Genomic DNA, 18,071 nt, shown 5'->3' on the forward strand with positions numbered 1-18,071 from the left:
GTACGCTATCATGAAATTCTCCCCGTAGTGACCACTTACCCCTGGTAGTGCCCTGAGACACGCCAGACACATTCTTTTTACAAGAGACTTTATTTTGAGTGCTGATCACCAGGATACAGTCATATAAAGTGAAAATCCTTCCGGCCTTCTTCTGTAGAAGAGGCTGACCACCCTAATAGCATTTTCTGCCACACGCTGCCTCCTAATCTTTTCAGGCTAAGACGATCCCCTCCACTGCTTTCTGACACACGTTTCCATTTTTGTTTTGGATTATAAAACAATGCTAAACCTCTCGAAAACTGTTCTGTTCTTGTGCTGTTGCCAATGCAATACCCGAAGTGGTTTCCCCCCTTTAAAAAAATTATATAGTCTCTAATCGCCTTCCTTTCAAAACATCCTCATGTACATTGAAAAGAAAAAAGGATGGACCCTGTGAAATTCATAGAAGACACAGCAACCTTTCAGCATAGTTTCCTCAGTTGAAATTAAGCAGCATCTCTTGTCAGGGGGCACCCTTCCTCACTGAGGGGGTCTTTTACTAAAGCCACGGCAGCATTTTTAGCTCGCTGTAGAAATCAGCTGGCGGTAAACGCCGAGACGCTCATTATACTCCTATGAGCATCTCGGCGTTTACCACAAGCTTTCTACTGCAAGATAAAATGCTAGCACGGCTTAGTAAAAGACCTTGAGTGTTTTTCCCTTGCTTTTGCAATGTAGTGAGTTATTATTAATGCAGGGTACCTAGTTTTAATTGGGCAGAAGGTTGTACGGTATAAAACTCCCTTCCCCTTTTGAAGGAATTTGAAATTGGTTAGTCAGTTATTAGGCCACCTTGATGCAGGAAACAACACAAGGCATGTTATAGCCCTCGGTGTGTGTTGTGATTTCATTTACTTGACACTGGGGCTGTGAGGGAGGCTGCAGTCTCAGTGGACGCAGAATGCCACCAAAGAGGACGACTGGCATAGCATTGTATACAGTTTTCCCTAACAGTGCCAGGAGATTTTGTAATGCCTAGAGGTTGCTCACTGCCTTTGGATTCCTCAGGGGTGCAGCAAGTTCTCCCCCATGCCAGCTACAGCTTCTGGGCTTTTCTGCTCTGCCTCTAGGATCCACGTCATCATTTTACACACAAACAGGTAAGGCAGCCATGGATGCCACAAGAACTGGGGTAAAGAACTTTTGTTCCATTTGCTTAAGAACTGGGGATAAAATCTCCAGGAATATTCTCCCTCTCTCTCTCTCTTCGCCTGCTCTTTACTCATTTACAGCTGTAACAAAGCCATTGGTCTGTGTTCCTACTTGTGGAGGGGAAAAAGTCTGTTCTGTGAAGAGCTTCGGAGGCTAGTGGCACTTGAATGCTGCATAAAAAATGTGGATTATTAAAAGGTACTTCTTCAACGACAGCATCTGGACGTATGAATGAACCCTTGAGTTCAGAGTAAGTCTTTAATATCAGACAAATGAGCAATGGTACCATTCCCATACTACAGTAGATATGAACAATAACGATGAAAACATGTTATCAAATACAGATTCCCACTTTGATAGCATTGTAGAAAACTATACGCCAAATGGAGAGTCTACTGATCTCTATTCTTCATCTGAGCTCTTACTTTTCTTGTTTGCAACTTGGTGGCAATCCATATTGTCATAGCTAACAGCTACAGATTTAAAATGTCCAATTACTGAATTCTGTATGTATAAAATTTATATTTATTGGGGACTAACCATGTGGCTCAGTGGCATGTGCAGGCTTAGGCTTGATTCACACGTCTGATCCTCCATTCCCTGGGCTGGGAACGATGTGGAACCAGTGCTCAAAGTCCCAGAGCAGCATATTTCAATCATTGCTCAAGGGTGACACCTATAGGCCATGCATATGGGATTCTGGAGGAGGCTGCAGCCACTGCAATGGTTGAGCCAAGAGGGGGGGGGGGGGGGGGGGAGAAGTTTTACAAAAATATGGGAAAAACACCAGTAGTTGCAAATGAAACCTCAAGGAGGGAGGCCAGTTCCTGTTGAGCTGGAAGCCCAAAGGAACTACTGGCCTCAAAATAATAAAAATTAAGAAAAGATTTGTATGAGCCTGGATCCTTTTTAGACTGGGGCATGGAGAAGTCGTGGGGTCCAAGCTTAATGGCAGCCTCTGTACTTCAACTCTTCGTTGTCTGTGTAGATAATAATGGGGCCAATGCTCAAAACATCTAACTCTTAATTCCCTACCAACAGCAGTGACGGGCTGGAACCACCGGCAGTGCGCACATACATAAAAGTTTAGCCTTCAACTCAAGGAGCTATGTCTCCTGCATCTCTAGTACTTGCTAGACAAGTAGAAACACATAATATATTCTCTTATGCTTGCATACAGAATACAAAAGCTTGTTTATACATAAAGCAATTACTTGGGGGAGGGGAGTGGAACATACCGATGTCAAAATTGCTTTCTGATTGGCGAAAGCCATCCTTTTAGTCTCTTCTGCTCAAGCTTACCATTCACTCCCACTTCCTTTTTCTCCAGCCTTGTCCTCTATGCACTTAACATAACGAGGCTTTTCCTGCCTGACCAACATGAATCTAATCCTTTTGTTGATGCTGCAAAATCAAAACCTTCCGTCATCTCCTGAAATGGAGACCGTAATTACATTGGGACAGGATGGGAGGAGGGACTGGGATTCCCTTTCTCTCCAAAATCAGCAGCCACAAGACCTGCTCAAACATGATTCTGGACCCCTCCAAAGTAACTTATCAGACACTCAAGCAACCCCTCAATACATTTAAACCTCAAAAATTTATGAGCATCCCCTCTGAAATCATAGTTTACGAGGCACATCCCCTCTGTATTTCTTCTTTAACATTTTAAGCAATAGATGTATAACACAAACTAAATTTAAATTTTAAAAAAGCCCTCTGCAGGTGAATCATTTTTGCTTATGTTTCAGACCCTGCACTTGATGGTTTACTAATATGTTCCAGCCTACATCAGACTTCACATTGCCACCATCGCAGGAAGTGCTGCAAGCACTGTAGATACAGGAACAACGTAAAATTAAATGTGGTATAGGAGGAGAGAAATGGTCCTCGGTCAGCTAAAATGTATTAAAAAATATTTCAGGCCCCAAACCTGAACATGACTGACATGATTTAGGTCCTGTGACATCAACTGTAAGTCACATTCCGTTGCCATGTTGTGACTAGGCAGCCATGAGAAGTCAACTTATTTGCATCATCCCATCACGTGAAGGAAACCAGCCTGTGCCTTGAATCATTTAAAGGTTTCACAGGTGCACACGTTTTAGGTAAGACTACCATACTAAGGAGGGGAAAAGGGTAACAACATAAGCCTTTTCTTCCTACCCATTGGGTTGAGTAGACATGTTGGCCATCTCTAGGATAGGCAGCTTTCTGTATTGCCTTTTAAAACGTGTCCAACACCATTCTGAATACATGCACGGTGTGTGTTTCTATCGCATGGTGCCCTTTCTCTAAAATTGATATTATTCAAGCTTCAGGGAATGCCCTCTAGCCCAGACTCCACCAGGTTGCATAATACTGCCCCTTTTATGAAAGGTTCAAGAGAAGTCTGTAATGCAAAGATGGAGGAGCTAATGTCGTGTCTCCTCTGACTGACCCCAAACTGTTCTTTCCATGCTGGTCTTTAGCCCTATGTCCTAGACCAGTGGCTCTCAGTTGGCAACATCTACTTCACGTTCAAATGGCCAAAACAAAAAACGATTTTGACATCAGGTTCCTACTTCTTTTAAGAGCAAGTCATTCATTTACTTCTGCTTTGCCACTTGGAAGATTATTGGGTGCGTGAATGCGCAAGTTAATGTTTCAAACAACCAAAAAAAGGAATGATCTCCATTATTTCACCATTTAAGAAAAGCAACATAGCATTTGATTATACTCGTCTTGAATTTTCCAGGTGCTAAAGCAAATGTAAATGAACCTGCTTTAAAATACACAGAATTTGCTTTAGCCATTTTCAGAATCATACATTGATTGCATTATACACTTTTTCATTTGCTTGCTGGTGCAAAGAAAGATTACTTGAAATGTGTAATGGTTACAAAAATTCAGCTGTCCCAAGGGAACAATCCTTTGGTTTGTCTTCCTTCTAATCACTATCGCTCTTTTCCGCTAAAACAGCATCTGTGTCCTCTGTGATCTCTAGCAGGCTGTTCCCTTCGGGGCTCTCTCCTCTCAGAAGGTCTGCATTCTCACCTTCCTCTCCTCCTACCTCCACCATCTCAGTGGCCTGAACTTCCACCTCACCTTCTCTTATCTTCTTCACGTAGAATGTGAACGGGGGGACCTTGTAGACTGCGGTCTTGGACCTGGCATACATTGGGTGGTCTGGGGTGAAAGACTTCTTCAGTTTCTCCCGGGAACTCTTTATCTTCTCTCTCCTTTCAGAAGTCACTATTTTGGTACCTAGCTTATTCATCTTCTTTTCAATGTTGTGCTTGGTTTTCTCCAGGTTCTGCCTGGTTTTCTCCAGATTCTCTTTGGTTTTCACTTTGGTTTTCTCCATTTTCTCCTTGGAGAAGGCCTTCTTGAAATCGTCCACTCTCCTCAGGCCACTTCTTTTGATGCGTGCAGCCTTGGACTCTTCAATGATCTCTTCTATCTCCACCTCCTCATCAGAAGACAGCTGGATCCGTTCCTCTTCCGCATGATCCTCTTCCACATTGGCATCTCCTTCTTCCTCATGCTTCTCCGTCTCTTTCAAGGATTTGCTCACACTCAGCTTTGAGGGAAGCTTCACTTCATCCTAAAAGACACAAAATGAAACATTAGCGTAAACAAGGATGACATTCAGGTCACGAAAGTCAAGTAATCAAAATCATTTTCTGAACATTTCAATAAAGTTCTAGTGCTGCATATATTTTACCCTCGCTTCCTTCTACTCCCCTCCCTATGAAATTGAGTCTATCAGTGCTACTCATTTACCAACAGGGTTATTATCTCTGCTGCAGAATCATAGGATAGGACGGTAGCTAAGGACCACAGGGTCCACTTAGTCTGTCCAACCATCACCACCCTGTTAATCACTAATGCACGCTTAACATGAGGGGAAAAGGCTTACCACAAAACACAAAGAGTGTGCTAATCATGTTCTATTTTTTTTTAATTATTTGGGGCATGGAAGCATTATCCAGCTAGTGCATTCTGATTAGCACTTGCTAACTGGAAAACACGGACTTAAGGCGGGAGCACTACTACTACTGCTAGATGTACACAGCGCTGTACACTGGACATGAAGAGACAGTTCCTGCTCGACAGAGCTTACAATCTAATCAGGACAGAAAAACAGGACAAATAAGGGATAAGGACAAAGAGTAGCAAGATTCCAGAATCCCAATGACTACTACTGCTACTATTACTTATAATTTCTATAGCTCTACTAGATGTACACAATGCTGTACACTGGACAGTAAGAGACAGTCCCTGCTCGACAGAGCTTACAATCTAATCAGGAATAAGGGAATCAAAGTTCTCAGTGGCTTCCAGCAAATACAGACAAATATAACATTTAAACAATATTTAAAACTGGGTCATACTTTACAAAAACTCTGGGCCTGATAAATAGGAAGTGATCAGTGTTCCTGCATTATTGTTTTGACAAATCCTGTGTGCAAATGGAAAACTTAGTGTAGGACCTAAAAAAAAAGACAAATTCTTAATACACTGCCACGTAAAATGCAGGCTTAGAACTCAGTAAAGTCTTGTGTTAAAATGAGCTAAGCCTATATTGTAGCATGTTTTAGTAAAAGGGCCCCTGTTGGTTCCACCTGGGCCATTCCAACATCTCACACTTATTCCCGTCCTAGTTTTATAAGGGAGAATTGTCTAATTTCACTGTGCTAAGTGAGAAAGTTAGTGTTCCAGTTGATGTCCTAGTGGGAAACAGAACTTTTTTTGTCTTGGCAGTTCTTTTCTGCTCCTTTGAGCTTCCAGGGCTTGGATCCTGGTACCACTTGCCTCTATTTTGTTTCGCTCTGTCCCCAAACACAACCTAACGTAGTCACTCAGCCAGCTCATTTTCGAAAGAGATCGCCGGCGATCTCCCGACACAAATCGGAAGATGGCCGGTGATCTCCTGAAACCGGCCAAACCGGTATAATTGAATGCCGATTTTGGCGGGCTTCAACTGCTTTCCGTCGTGGAGCCGGCGAAATTTCAAGGGGGCATGTCGGTAGGGTAGTGAAGGCAGGACGGGGGCGTGCTCATGAGATGGCCGGCTTCGCCCGATAATGGAAAAAAGAAAGCCGGCCTTGACAGACAGGGGTCTCTCTCAGCCAATCACAGCGCATTTAGATGTCTGTGATTAGCTGAGAGAGACCTGAAGGGGCATAATCAAAAGGGAGGGACATCCAAGTAAGTGGAGCTGTGGCCAAGTGGTTAGAGCACCGGCGATCTCAACATTTGACCTAAATGTTGAGATTTAGCTGGCCCCAACCATATTATCGAAAGAAAAGATAGCCGGCCATCTTTTTCGATAATACGGTTGGCACCGCCCCTTTGCAGAGCCGGCCCGAAGATGGCCGGCGCTGTTCAATTATGCCCCTCAAAGTGACAGTTTGAAACTGGGGGCTAAGCACCAGAGCTCATTCCTTGTATCCACCATCAGGTGGTCACCATGGCTCCCCCCAGCCCCAGCCGACTCAGGGACCTTCCACGTGGAAGAGCAGAGTACTGCTGCTGAGCCACTAAGCCAATGGAAATACTTTTAAAACAAATAGGAGGAAATATTTTTTCACTCAACGAATAGTTAAGGTCTGGAACTCTTTCCCGGAGGATGTGGTAACAGCGGTTAGCGTATCTGGGTTTTAAAAAGGTTTGGACAAATTCCTGGAGGACAAGTCCATAGTCTGGTATTGAGACAGATATGGGAAGCAATTGTTTGCCCTGGGATTTGTAGTATGGAGTGTTGCCACGATTTGGGTTTCTGCCAGGTACTTGTGACCTGGCTTGGCCACTGTTTGGAAAACAGGATAGTGGGCTAGATGGACCATTGGTCTGACCCAGTATGGCTACTCTTATGTTCTAATCTGAAACGATAACATAAGCAAAGCAGTTCACTGAAATTTTAAATATATATTAGGCATCCTACATAAAATTCTGCCATCACAGATGAGTTTATATAATTAGATGCCCCTTGGCTTATGCTAGTCTAATCTTTAGTTCTCCATGATTGAGCACGATGCACAGTCAATCAGAAATAGTGGGTGGCACATACATTTCCAGTAGAAACAACAAAGGTGAAAGTGAGGTAAGTTCCAAAAATGACCAAGGCAAACAAGAAGTAAGAGAATCTAAAGGTTTACTTGCCAAAGTAAACTGACCCAAAAGACCCTACTACGGGCCATGTTTCGGCACAATGCCTTCCTCAGGGGTCAAGATGGTTAAAAAAAAATCAGCTTTACAGAGTATGTAAACGGAGAAAACCATTAAAATACTGGAGCAAAATACGCTGCGTGCCATGGTAACCAGTCCTCTGTGTGAGAAACAAATTTCCAGTAATAGGTGACATACAAAACAAACAAGTTAATGGATGCACACAGCAGGAGCAGTCACAGGGCCTCCCCCAGGTAATGCAAACCTGTCATTTCTTATCCAGACATGTAAGCTACGCTCTTACCATCCTGAACAGCTTTTACATAGTACATAAGTATTGCTATACTGGGACAGACCAAAGGTCCATCAAGCCCAGCATCCTGTTTCCAACAGTGGCCAATCCAGGTCACAAGTACCCAGCAAGATCCCAAAAAAGTTCAATACATTTTATGCTGCTTATCCTAGAAATAAGCAGTGGGTTTTCCCCAAGCCATTTTAATAATGGTCTATGGACTTTTCCTTTAGGAAGCTGTCCAACCGTTTTTTAAACCCTGCTAAGCTAACCGCCTTTACCTCATTCTCTGGCAACAAATTCCAGAGTTTAATTACACGTTGAGTGAAGAAATATTTTCTCTGATTTGTTTTAAATTTACTACTTTGTAGCTTCACTGCGTGCCCCCTAGTGCTAGTATTTTTGGAAACAGTAAACAAACGATTCACGTCTACCCATTGACTGGACTGTTTTCCATGTCTATATCTCAGCAAATAAAATTTGGCATGGCACCCAAATCCCATACTGCCTGATTTCTTAAGAATTAAACAACGTATTGGAGAACATCTCAGTAATTTGAGGAACCACAGAAATGAGGCACCCTTAGTGGACCATTGGACACAGGAACATCATGTGATTGAAGACTTAAAATTTGTTGTTCTCATCCAGATTTGTTTACCTTATGGTGGTGATGTTCCACAGATTCTATTGAGAAAAGAACAAGAATTCATCTATCGCTGGGACACAGTGACCCCTGCTGGTCTGAACAAAGAAATAGAGTGGCATTCTTTAATTTGAAATTTTTCCCGCGCTCAGAGTATCAGCTGTTTTAGCTTGTATATAGTACGCATGCGTGGGCATTCTTTTGCAGTTAAACTCTGATGGGAGTTGCTCCTTCCCACGGTTGCTGAATCGTAAGTGAAAAACTGTAATTTTTGACATACTTAGAGTTGCTTGTTCAACTCTAAAATATTTTTGAACACAGGAGTTTGTTATTATGTTTGATTTTTTGGATTTTATATCGATGTTTTAATGGATTTTATATCGATGTTTTAATATCTTTTCAGATTAGTTCCCCTGAAGACGCTAATACTTTGGCGAAACATGGCCTATGTAGGGAACTAAAGAAAATGCAACGAAGATTGTTTAATATATCACGGAATATTTTGCAATATATAAGCATTACATTGCCCCGGGGCTCGCTGTGGTTTTTGCATCTGATACCATCCTACGACTGAGAACTATGAACATTCCTGATAGACTGTACCAGATTGGTTTTTCTTACAACTTCACAAGCTAAATAACCATATTTTTTTTTTGATTACTTTGGAATGGAGGTAGGGTGTGCAATGATGCTGGAATGGTGTCTTTATACATTTGCAGCTTTTGGGTTGATGTAAGGCACCAAAAAAACTGAGCACAATTTATAATTATATTTGATATAATTTCATTTGTTTTAGTACATGTCCACCAAAATTTTAACGCCATGTATAGAATTTCTCCCTAATGGCCTTAGGTTTGATCTCACTGCCCCATGGAATCTATTGCCAGTGAAAATGGTGGGAGATGCACAGTTCTGACCCATTCCACGGTCATATGCTCCCAAGAGCACTCAGGATGGTTTCAGTTTCTCAGAAACTTCCAAATCTCTGCCTGGGCCCAGCGTCTCAGGCCCCTTGCATTTCCTGTCCTTCCACCTCCACCAAGCTTCTTGATTTCTGTCTGGGGATTCCCACTCTGTAGAGCAGCTGCTGTGCAGCTGTCTCCTTGTTTTTACAGCTAAGGCTTCTAAACTGAACCTCCCAAGAATGTCACTTCCCCTGCAACCTCCCATTCCCTGTTGCTATTCAAACCTCATCTCATACAGTCTTCTGAAAGAAGAGGGACGGCATTTCCTGATCTCTTGGGCTAAGCCCCCGCTGTAATCACAGGGCAAACGTACTCAGGGGCTTTCTAAAAAAGACACTGCCTCTCAACTGAATACAGACACACTAAATATTAATGTCTTAACAATCATAAAGGTATCCAAAAACTAACAGCTTCTTTACTGGGATGCAGTGTCACCTCCTCCTCCTTCGGTCACCCTCAGAGGCTCCTCCAAAAATGGTATCCCAAGAGAATGAAGGAGAAGGTGGTGACATTCTACACGCCTTTTTGAAGGCGCTAACGGATGGTGGGTCCGTATTCAGTTGAAAGACAGCCTCTGTAATTCATACCTTTGACGCAAAACATGACCACGTTGGGTTTTTTTTAAATTGAGATTGTATTTTTACAAATTTTATCCTTGGCTTTTATTTGGTTATTCATGAAGCTCCAGTTCTCTGGTTTCCAACATTTCATAGGGTCAAGACACAGCAGAGGTTGGTGAAAACTGTCTTGGGGATGGCTGAGAGGAAGAAGGGGAACTTGGCCAAGAAGTACATGAGTAGCCATATTGGGTCAAACCAGTGGTCCATCTAGCCCAGTAACCTGTTTTCCAAACAGTGGCCAAGCCAGGTCACAAGTACTTGGCAGAAACCCAAATCGTGGCAACACTCCATACTACAAATCCCAGGGCAAGCAGTTGCTTCCCATGTCTGTCTCAATAGCAGACTATGGACTTTTCCTCCAGGAATTTGACCAAACCTTTTTTAAACCCAGATACACTAACCGCTGTTACCACATCATCCGGCAAAGAGTTCCAGAGCTTAACTATTTGTTGAGTGAAAAAATATTTCCTCCTATTTGTTTTAAAAGTATTTCCATGTGACTTCCTTGAGTGTCCCCTAGTCTTTGTACTTTTGGAACAAGTAAAAAAAAAATCGATTTACTTCTACTCGTTCTACACCACTCAGGATTTTGTAGACCTCAATCCTATCTCCCCTCATCTGTCTCTTTTCTAAGCTGAAGAGCCCTAATCTCTTCAGGCTTTCCTCATACGAGAGGAGTTCCATCCCCTTTATCTTTTCTAATTCCGCTATATCTTTTTTGAGATACGGCGACCAGAACTTTCACTTTCTGTATCCTAACAGACAAAAAGATGTGATCTGAAAAGGCTCTGCTTTTAATCCGTGAAAGTGCCTTGTTGCTTTGTAGCCTTTACTATATGAGATGTGGGGTAAGGAATAATATATTGTAGAGGAATATTTTCGAGTTATTCCCCGAGTTTTCTACGTCATCACTGTGACCCCTGACGCAGGTGCTAGTCACCGAAACACGGCCCGTGTCGGGTCTTTTTGTCAAGGCTTATTCATTAAAGAACTGTGTTCCATTTTTAAAGGCCCGTGGTGCTGTTTTTTTGTTTGGACTTTAGTTTGTACTTCGTTCCCTCTCTTTTGCAATATCCAAGCTTCTGAAGTAGTGCCATAGCTACAGGTGGTACAACTGTTCTACAAAGCAAGTCAAAAGCATGTTATCCTGTTTGCAACATGATAATAATGGACTGCTCTATTTAATCTTTGGTCTCCATGTGATGACATCACAATGCACGGACCATTAACTGATGATGTCATTAGCAAAGAGAACCACAGGATAACCATACTAATCCACTGTTAATAAGTAAATCACCCTAAATGTAGAAAGACATTTTGAATTAACAAACTAAGCAAATACTACTTATCTTCATTCAGCCAGTCCCTGAGGTACTCAAAATGTAAGACTTACATAGTCAGGCTTTTGCTCACGCTGCAATGTTATACCAAAGCAGTCTTGCAAAGGGGACTTCTGTACCTGACACCTAGTTCGGACATAGTCCCAGGGAGCTTTGGTTGAAAGAAAGACACATTTTCAATTGTGAAGCAAGGGACTAGTCCTTTCCTCTCTCCTTCCTGAGATCATCACGTTTTCTTTCAGCTTCTCATCCCCAACAAGCGTGATCTCACTTTTCAAAGGGGTTTTCACAGACTTCTCTAACAGTCACAGCTGAGTCACCCGGCCAAGTGTAAGCGAGCCAACATTTGAAACCTGTTGTGAAAGAAATGGTGGGTGGGAGAGTACAAAGGGAAATATTTTAATTGTCCAATACATGAATTAATGGAACTTTGAGGGGAGTACGAGAGGGCACAGAGAAATAAAATATTTTGGCCGTAAAAGAATGGACTGGGAACACTGCTTCTGAATACTCTGAATGACACAAGCTTCTTTAAAAGTACCAGCTATCACAAGCCCTGTAGATCCTGTCCCTAAAGTCACATACCCCACAATCTGCCGAGTCATTACTGGGTCAAATTTTTTTGTGTCACTTGAAAGGAGGAAGACCAAAGATTGAATTATAAGACTGAAAGCAAAAGAATAAAAATGCATACAGGAAAGAAAAAAAAATGGAAATGTTAAACAAATACTTCTGTTCAGTATTCACTAAAGAAAGGTGTAAAGAAAAACCAGTGTTGGCTGGCAAGGGTACATATGGGAGTAAGGTAAAGTGGAGGAGTAGCCTAATGGTTAGTGGAGTGGGCTGAGAACCAAGGGAACGGGGTTTAATTTGTGGCTCCTAGTGGCCCTGGGCAAGTCACTTAACCCTCCATTGCCCCAGGTACAAAAAATTAGATTGCAAGCCCACTAGGGACATAGAAAATACTTGTATGTAATATGCAAAGTGCATTAGTTGTACCACAGAGAGGCAGTATATCATGCTATACGACACTATTTACCGATGGGAGTATTTGGATGGAACAAGTAAGCCTGAGGCAATCAGACAATGCCAAGGAGCCAGATGGGATCCACCCAAAGATATTAAGGCAGCTTAGACAGGTTCTGGTGAGTTTGCTGAGAGGCTGTTGGAGGTGGGAATCGTTCTATGTAACTGGAGAAGGATGGAGGTTGTATGTATTCATAAAAGTGATAACCAAGAGAAAGTTAATGGAAAGAACAGGCTGGTTTCTCTCACCTCAATGGTAGGAAACTAATGGAGGGAAAAGACAGTGAAGAAGTGACTTGCAGGATCCAAACCAGCATGGATTTGCCAGTGGGAGATTACCAGGCTTATTTTCGAAAGAGAAGGGCGCCCATCTTACGACACAAATCGGGAGATGGGCGTCCTTCTCTCAGGGTCGCCTAAATTGGCATAATCGTCCCCAACTGCTTCCCGTCGCGAGGATGACCAAAGTTCCCGAGGGCGTGTCGGAAGCGTAGCGAAGGCAGGACTGGGGCGTGCCTAACAGATGGGCGACCTCGAGCGATAATGGAAAAAAGAAGGGCGTCCCTAACGAGCACTTGGGCGACTTTACTTGGTCCATTTTTTCTTACGACCAAACCTCAAAAAGGTGTGTGAACTGACCAGATGAAAACCGGAGGGAATCAGGGATGACCTCCCCTGACTACCCCAGTGGTGACTAACCCCCTCCCACCCTGAAAAAAAACAACTTTAAAAACTTTTTTTGCCAGCCTGAAATGTCATACTCAGGTCCATCGCAGCAGTATGCAGGTCCCGAGGAGGAGAGGTATGTGTTTGTGTCAGCGGAGGCATAGCGAAGGCGTGGATGTCCTTCTTTCAAACATTTTGGAGGTCCTGAACTGCCCCCCCCCCCCCCCCCCCACAGGGACAGCCAAATTTCAAGGGAGAGGAGTGGCCTAGTGGTTAGAGCATTGGTCTTGCAATCCAGAGGTGGCCAGTTCAAATTCCACTGCTGCTACTTGTGATAAATCCAAATAAATAAAGGGGGAGGCATGGATGTCCTTCTCACAGAAACAGACACATTTTGGACATCCTCAACTGCCATCACAGGGACGGAGGCGTAGGACGTCCTTCATCCAACTCTAAAAAAAAAAAAAAAAAGACGTCCCTGAAGAGCACTTGGACGTTTTCACCTGGTCTTGTATTTTTCTAAGGTTGTAGATGGCAATTTATTTAAGGTTGTAGATGGCTTTGGCATGCGCAGAGCAGCCACGCATAATGCTTGGCTGCTCTGCACTGGCTTCCCCTCCTTAGGAAGGAAATCGTGTGCAAATGAGCTAACAGCGAGCAGCTCATTTGCATGCAATTTCCTTCATGCATGCCCGTTCCTTTCCGAATCGCTAAGGGATTGGTAAGGGAAGGGCTTTATCCGTTCAGTTAGTCCACTGCAGTGCCCCCTAGGTGTCCTGGCATGTCAGAGGGACCAGTGCACTACGAATGCTGGCTCCTCCCATAACCAAATGAGTTGGATTTGGTCGTTTTTGAGATGGGCGTCGTCTGTTTCCATTATTGCCGAAAACCGTGGATGAGCATCTAAGGTCGACCTAAATGTTGAGATTTGGGTGTCCCCGACCGTATTATCAAAACGAAAGATGGACGCCCATCTTGTTTCGATAATAAGGGTTTCCCCACCCCTTCGCAGGGACGTCCTGCCCCTCTACGTCAAACAAATCAGATTTGATTTTTTTCCAACTGGGTGACCACAGAATTAAATTAAGGATGTGTGCTGGATGTGATCTACTTGGATTTCAGCAAAGCTTTTGAGGCTCATAAAATAAACTGAGCAGCCTGGAGATGGTTACCAAGGTGGCAAACTATATTAGAATCTGGTTGAGTGATAGGTCTCAGTGGGTAGCGGTAAATGGAATTCATTTTGAGAAAAGAAAAGCGATTAGCGGAGTTCCTCAGGGAACGGTTCTGGGATTCGTTCTGTGTGAGAGATCTTGTGATAGGTTTAGACGGAAAGTTTGTCTTTTTTCAGATGATACAAAGCAAGGGGTGTAGCCAGGTGGGCCTGAGCCCAAAGTGGGCACACACTATTTGCCCCCCCCCCCCCCAAATGACCCAAAATTCAATGAATACCTGAGCTGGTTGGGTTTCCCTAGCTCGGATAATATTCCCCCCCCCCTTTTTAGGAGAAAATGTTAACTCGAATATAAAGCATTCCTTCCCTTCGATTATTCCTTCTCTCCCCTGTGGTGTCTGGCATTTCCCTCCCTCCCTAGTCTATCCTACCTGTGATGTCCGGAATTCCTCCCATTCCCTCCCTCCCTGTAGTGTCCCTCCTCTGTCACTGCTAATGCCACCCCTCTGAACCAGTGGCATAGCTATGTGGGGCCACGGGAGCCTTGGCCCCCATAGATTTGGCCCTGGACCCCCCTGCCGACGACCCTCTCGACCCCCCTCCCGCCGCCAACCCGCCGTCGCCTACCTTTGCTGGCGGGGGACCCCAACCCCCGCCAGCCGAGGTCCTCTTCTTCCTTTGTTCTGTTTCTGTGAGTCTGACGTCCTGCACGTACAACATGCAGGACGTCAGACTCAGAACGAAGCCTTGTGCCGGAAGAAGAGGACCTCGGCTGGTGGGGGTTGGGGTCCCCTGCCAGCAAAGGTAGGCGATGGCGGCGGCGGGAGGGGAGGTTGAGAGGGTCGTTGGTGAGGGGGGGGGGGGGTCAAAGTTGGTGGTGGTGGCGGCGGCGGGGGGGGGGGTCAGCGGCGCGGGGGAGGGCTCTGGACCCCCCCCCCCGCTGAAGTCTGGCTACACCCCTGCTGTGAACTGGCAGAGTTCTCACTGACTCCCCTCCCTCCCCCCCACCCCGATCAGGCACAGCTCACACTTAGTTCCTTCCTCTCTCCTTCCTTCCAAATAGACGAGTCCCCCGCCCAAAGTCATTTTCTGCCTTATTACTGTCTTTTCCCCTTCTTTTCTAAATACTGAACATCATAACTTTTCAAAGATGTCTGCGTTTCTCTAGTCTCCCTTTTCACAATGAACACTAAAAGGCAAAAATCTTAAATATATTCTATTGTTCAGCGTTTCCTGAAGAAGGGGAAAGCAACAGACCTAAGGCAAAAAAAGTCACATTCAACAAAAACATTAAAGATTATCAGAACTAATTTTAAAAATTTGCCAAACTTAAGAAAAAAGCCCCTGGGTGAGAGAGACGTTAAGGATTTTACAAACGAATTTAAGGATGCAGAATTCTGAGCAAGTGGAACAGCGCCCCCTGGTGTACATATAGAGCAATGCAAGCAAAAAATGAAGCTTAACTATTCTTGCAGTCAAGTGGCTTTTCAAAGACCTCTTCTGCTCTCAGTGGCTGCCTTCTCAAAAAACCTGTGTAAGAATATAATACAGACCAGGCACAAATATTCTTAATCAGCACTCTGTGCATGGGAAATACTTCCACAGACAGATTAGATAAAGACAAAATATAGTACAATTTGGCAGATAAAGGCCATTTGATCCATCTTTTGCCCATTGCCCCCTCCCCCCCCCCCTCAACTTAACACCTTATCTGTTCTAGTTGTTCTGGGGGAAGATTGGTGAAGAGTAATACATCTTAACGTCCTAAGGCAGTGTTTCCCAGGTCTGGTCCTGGAGTACCTCTTGCCAGTCTACCACCCCTAAACCTCGGCTCTTGTCCTCTACTTTAACATTTCCCCTTCTCTGGAAAAGATTTGTTTCTATATTAATATCTTTCAAGTATTTAAACATCTGTATCATATCTCCCCCTGTCCCTTCTTTCTTCTAGGCTATACATATTCAGGTCTTCTAGCCTCTTCTCATTTGTCTTATGGCGCAGGCCCCATATCATTTTTGTCGCCTTCCTTTGGCCGGCTTCTAGTCTTTTTATATCCTTAGCACGATAAGGCCTCCAAAACTGAACACAATAGTCCAGGTGGGGCCTCACCAGTGACTTGTACAGGGGCATCAGTACCTCCTTTCTCCTGCTGGTTACTCCTCTCTCAATGCAGCCTAGAATCCTTCTGGCTATGGCCACCGATTTGTCACACTGTTTTTTCACTTTAAGGTCCTTGGACCCCATCACCCCAAGGTCCCTCTCCCCCTCTGTGCATATCAGCCTCTCACCTCCCTTGGGTTTCTACTCCCCAAATGCATCACTTTGAACTTTTGTGCTTTACATTTTAATTGCCAAATGTTAGACCATTCTTCTAACTTTTGCAGATCCATTTTCATGTTTTCCACTCCCTCTGGGGTGTCCACTCTATTTCAAATCTTGGTATCATCTGCAAAAAGGCAAACCTTACTATTACCTTTTAATCCTTCGGCAATGTCACTCACAAATTGAACTGAATTGGCCCCAGCACCAATGCCTCAGGCACTCCATTACTCACCTTTCCTTCCTTCCAGTGAATTCCATTAACCACCACCCTCTGGCATCCATCTGTCAACCAGTTTCTAATCCAATTCACCATTATGGGTCCTAACTTCAGCCTTTCAAGTTTATTTTAGAGCCTTCTATGAGGGACCATATCAAAGGCTTTGCTGAAATCCCAGTAGATTACACCTAGCGCACGTCCTTGGTCCAATTCTCTGGTCGCCAGGCTTTTCTCCCGTGAACACAGAACAGAAGCCATTGTGTCTTCAGACCCTGGCTCATAATCCCAGCAGTGCAAACAACGGTAGAAAAATTAAAAATCAGCATCAAACGCTTCCTGAAAAAAATGTGAGGTTGTCAACCCAGTCCTTGTAGCCTGTTGGGTTTTCAGGATATCCACAATGAATATGCATGAGAGATTTGCATACTAAGGAAGAACTGTATGCAAATCCAGTCCTCGAGAGCCCCAAGCAGGTAAGGTTTTCAGGATATCCACAATTAATATACATAAGATAAAGAGGCAGCCTTGCATATCTATCTCCTGCATATTCATTGTGGATATCCTGAAAACCTGACGTGCCTGGGACTTTCGAGGATGGGAATTGTCTACCCCTGATGCTGATCTATTTCATTCATATTCATTGTGGATAGCCTGGAAGCACTGGGTGTGGTGGAGAAGCACTGCCACAGCCTGCCAGGTTTTGGGGATATCAACAATGAATATGGTATGGTACTTATTTGCATATATTGAGTCAGTGGTTCTCAATCCTGGTCCTGGAGGCACCCCAGCCAATCAGGGTTTCAGGATATCCACAATGACTATTCATGAGATAGATTTGCAGGCAGTGCATGCAAATCTCTCTCATGAATAGTCATTGTGGATATCCTGAAAACTTGAACGGCTGGGGGGCCTCCAGGACCAGGTTTGGGAACCACTTTATTGAGTCTTCAATGCATGTAAATCACTGGTTCTCAATCCAGTCCTCAAGACACACCTAGCCAGTCTAGTTTTCAGGACACCCGCAACGAATATGCATGCGATAGGTTAGCATACCACGTAGGTAGCACATACAAACTTATCTCATGCAAATTCGTTATAGATAACCTGAAAACCTGACTGGCTAGGTCACGGTGTGTCCCGAGGACTGGGTTGAGAACTCCTGATGTCAATTGATCTTGTGCATATTCTTGTAGATATCCTGAAACCCTGACCAGCTGTGAGGTCCTCTTGGGACAGGTATGGGAAGACTTGTGACAGATGCAGAGCAGCAAGACCGAGCTTGTGCCCGAATACTTGGACTACATTTCAAACCTGTTTCCTTGCTATGAATGTTAAAATGGTCCTGAGCACACAAGGGACTGTGCCTTCATGGGAGAAATGTGGGACTGGCCCATGCACTTGAGTTCATTACTCAGTGGTCACTGTGCAAATTCAAAAATCTTCCTGCTGAAACTGAACCCCACA

General features: G+C 44.1%; 1 protein-coding gene across 1 annotated transcript in view; it reads right to left on the reverse strand.

Moving 5' to 3' along the window:
* Positions 1–258: 258 nt before the first annotated feature.
* CAVIN1 (caveolae associated protein 1) overlaps positions 259–18,071 on the reverse strand; it is a 104,267-nt gene continuing 86,454 nt past the window's right edge. The window contains exon 2 of the mRNA XM_030220392.1: positions 259–4,777. Coding sequence (XP_030076252.1) covers positions 4,121–4,777 — 657 coding nt within the window. The 3' untranslated portion in view covers positions 259–4,120. The remainder of the gene's footprint in view (positions 4,778–18,071) is intronic.

Source organism: Microcaecilia unicolor, chromosome 12, assembly GCF_901765095.1.
Source record: "Microcaecilia unicolor chromosome 12, aMicUni1.1, whole genome shotgun sequence".
In the NCBI taxonomy this organism is placed as follows: domain Eukaryota; kingdom Metazoa; phylum Chordata; class Amphibia; order Gymnophiona; family Siphonopidae; genus Microcaecilia; species Microcaecilia unicolor.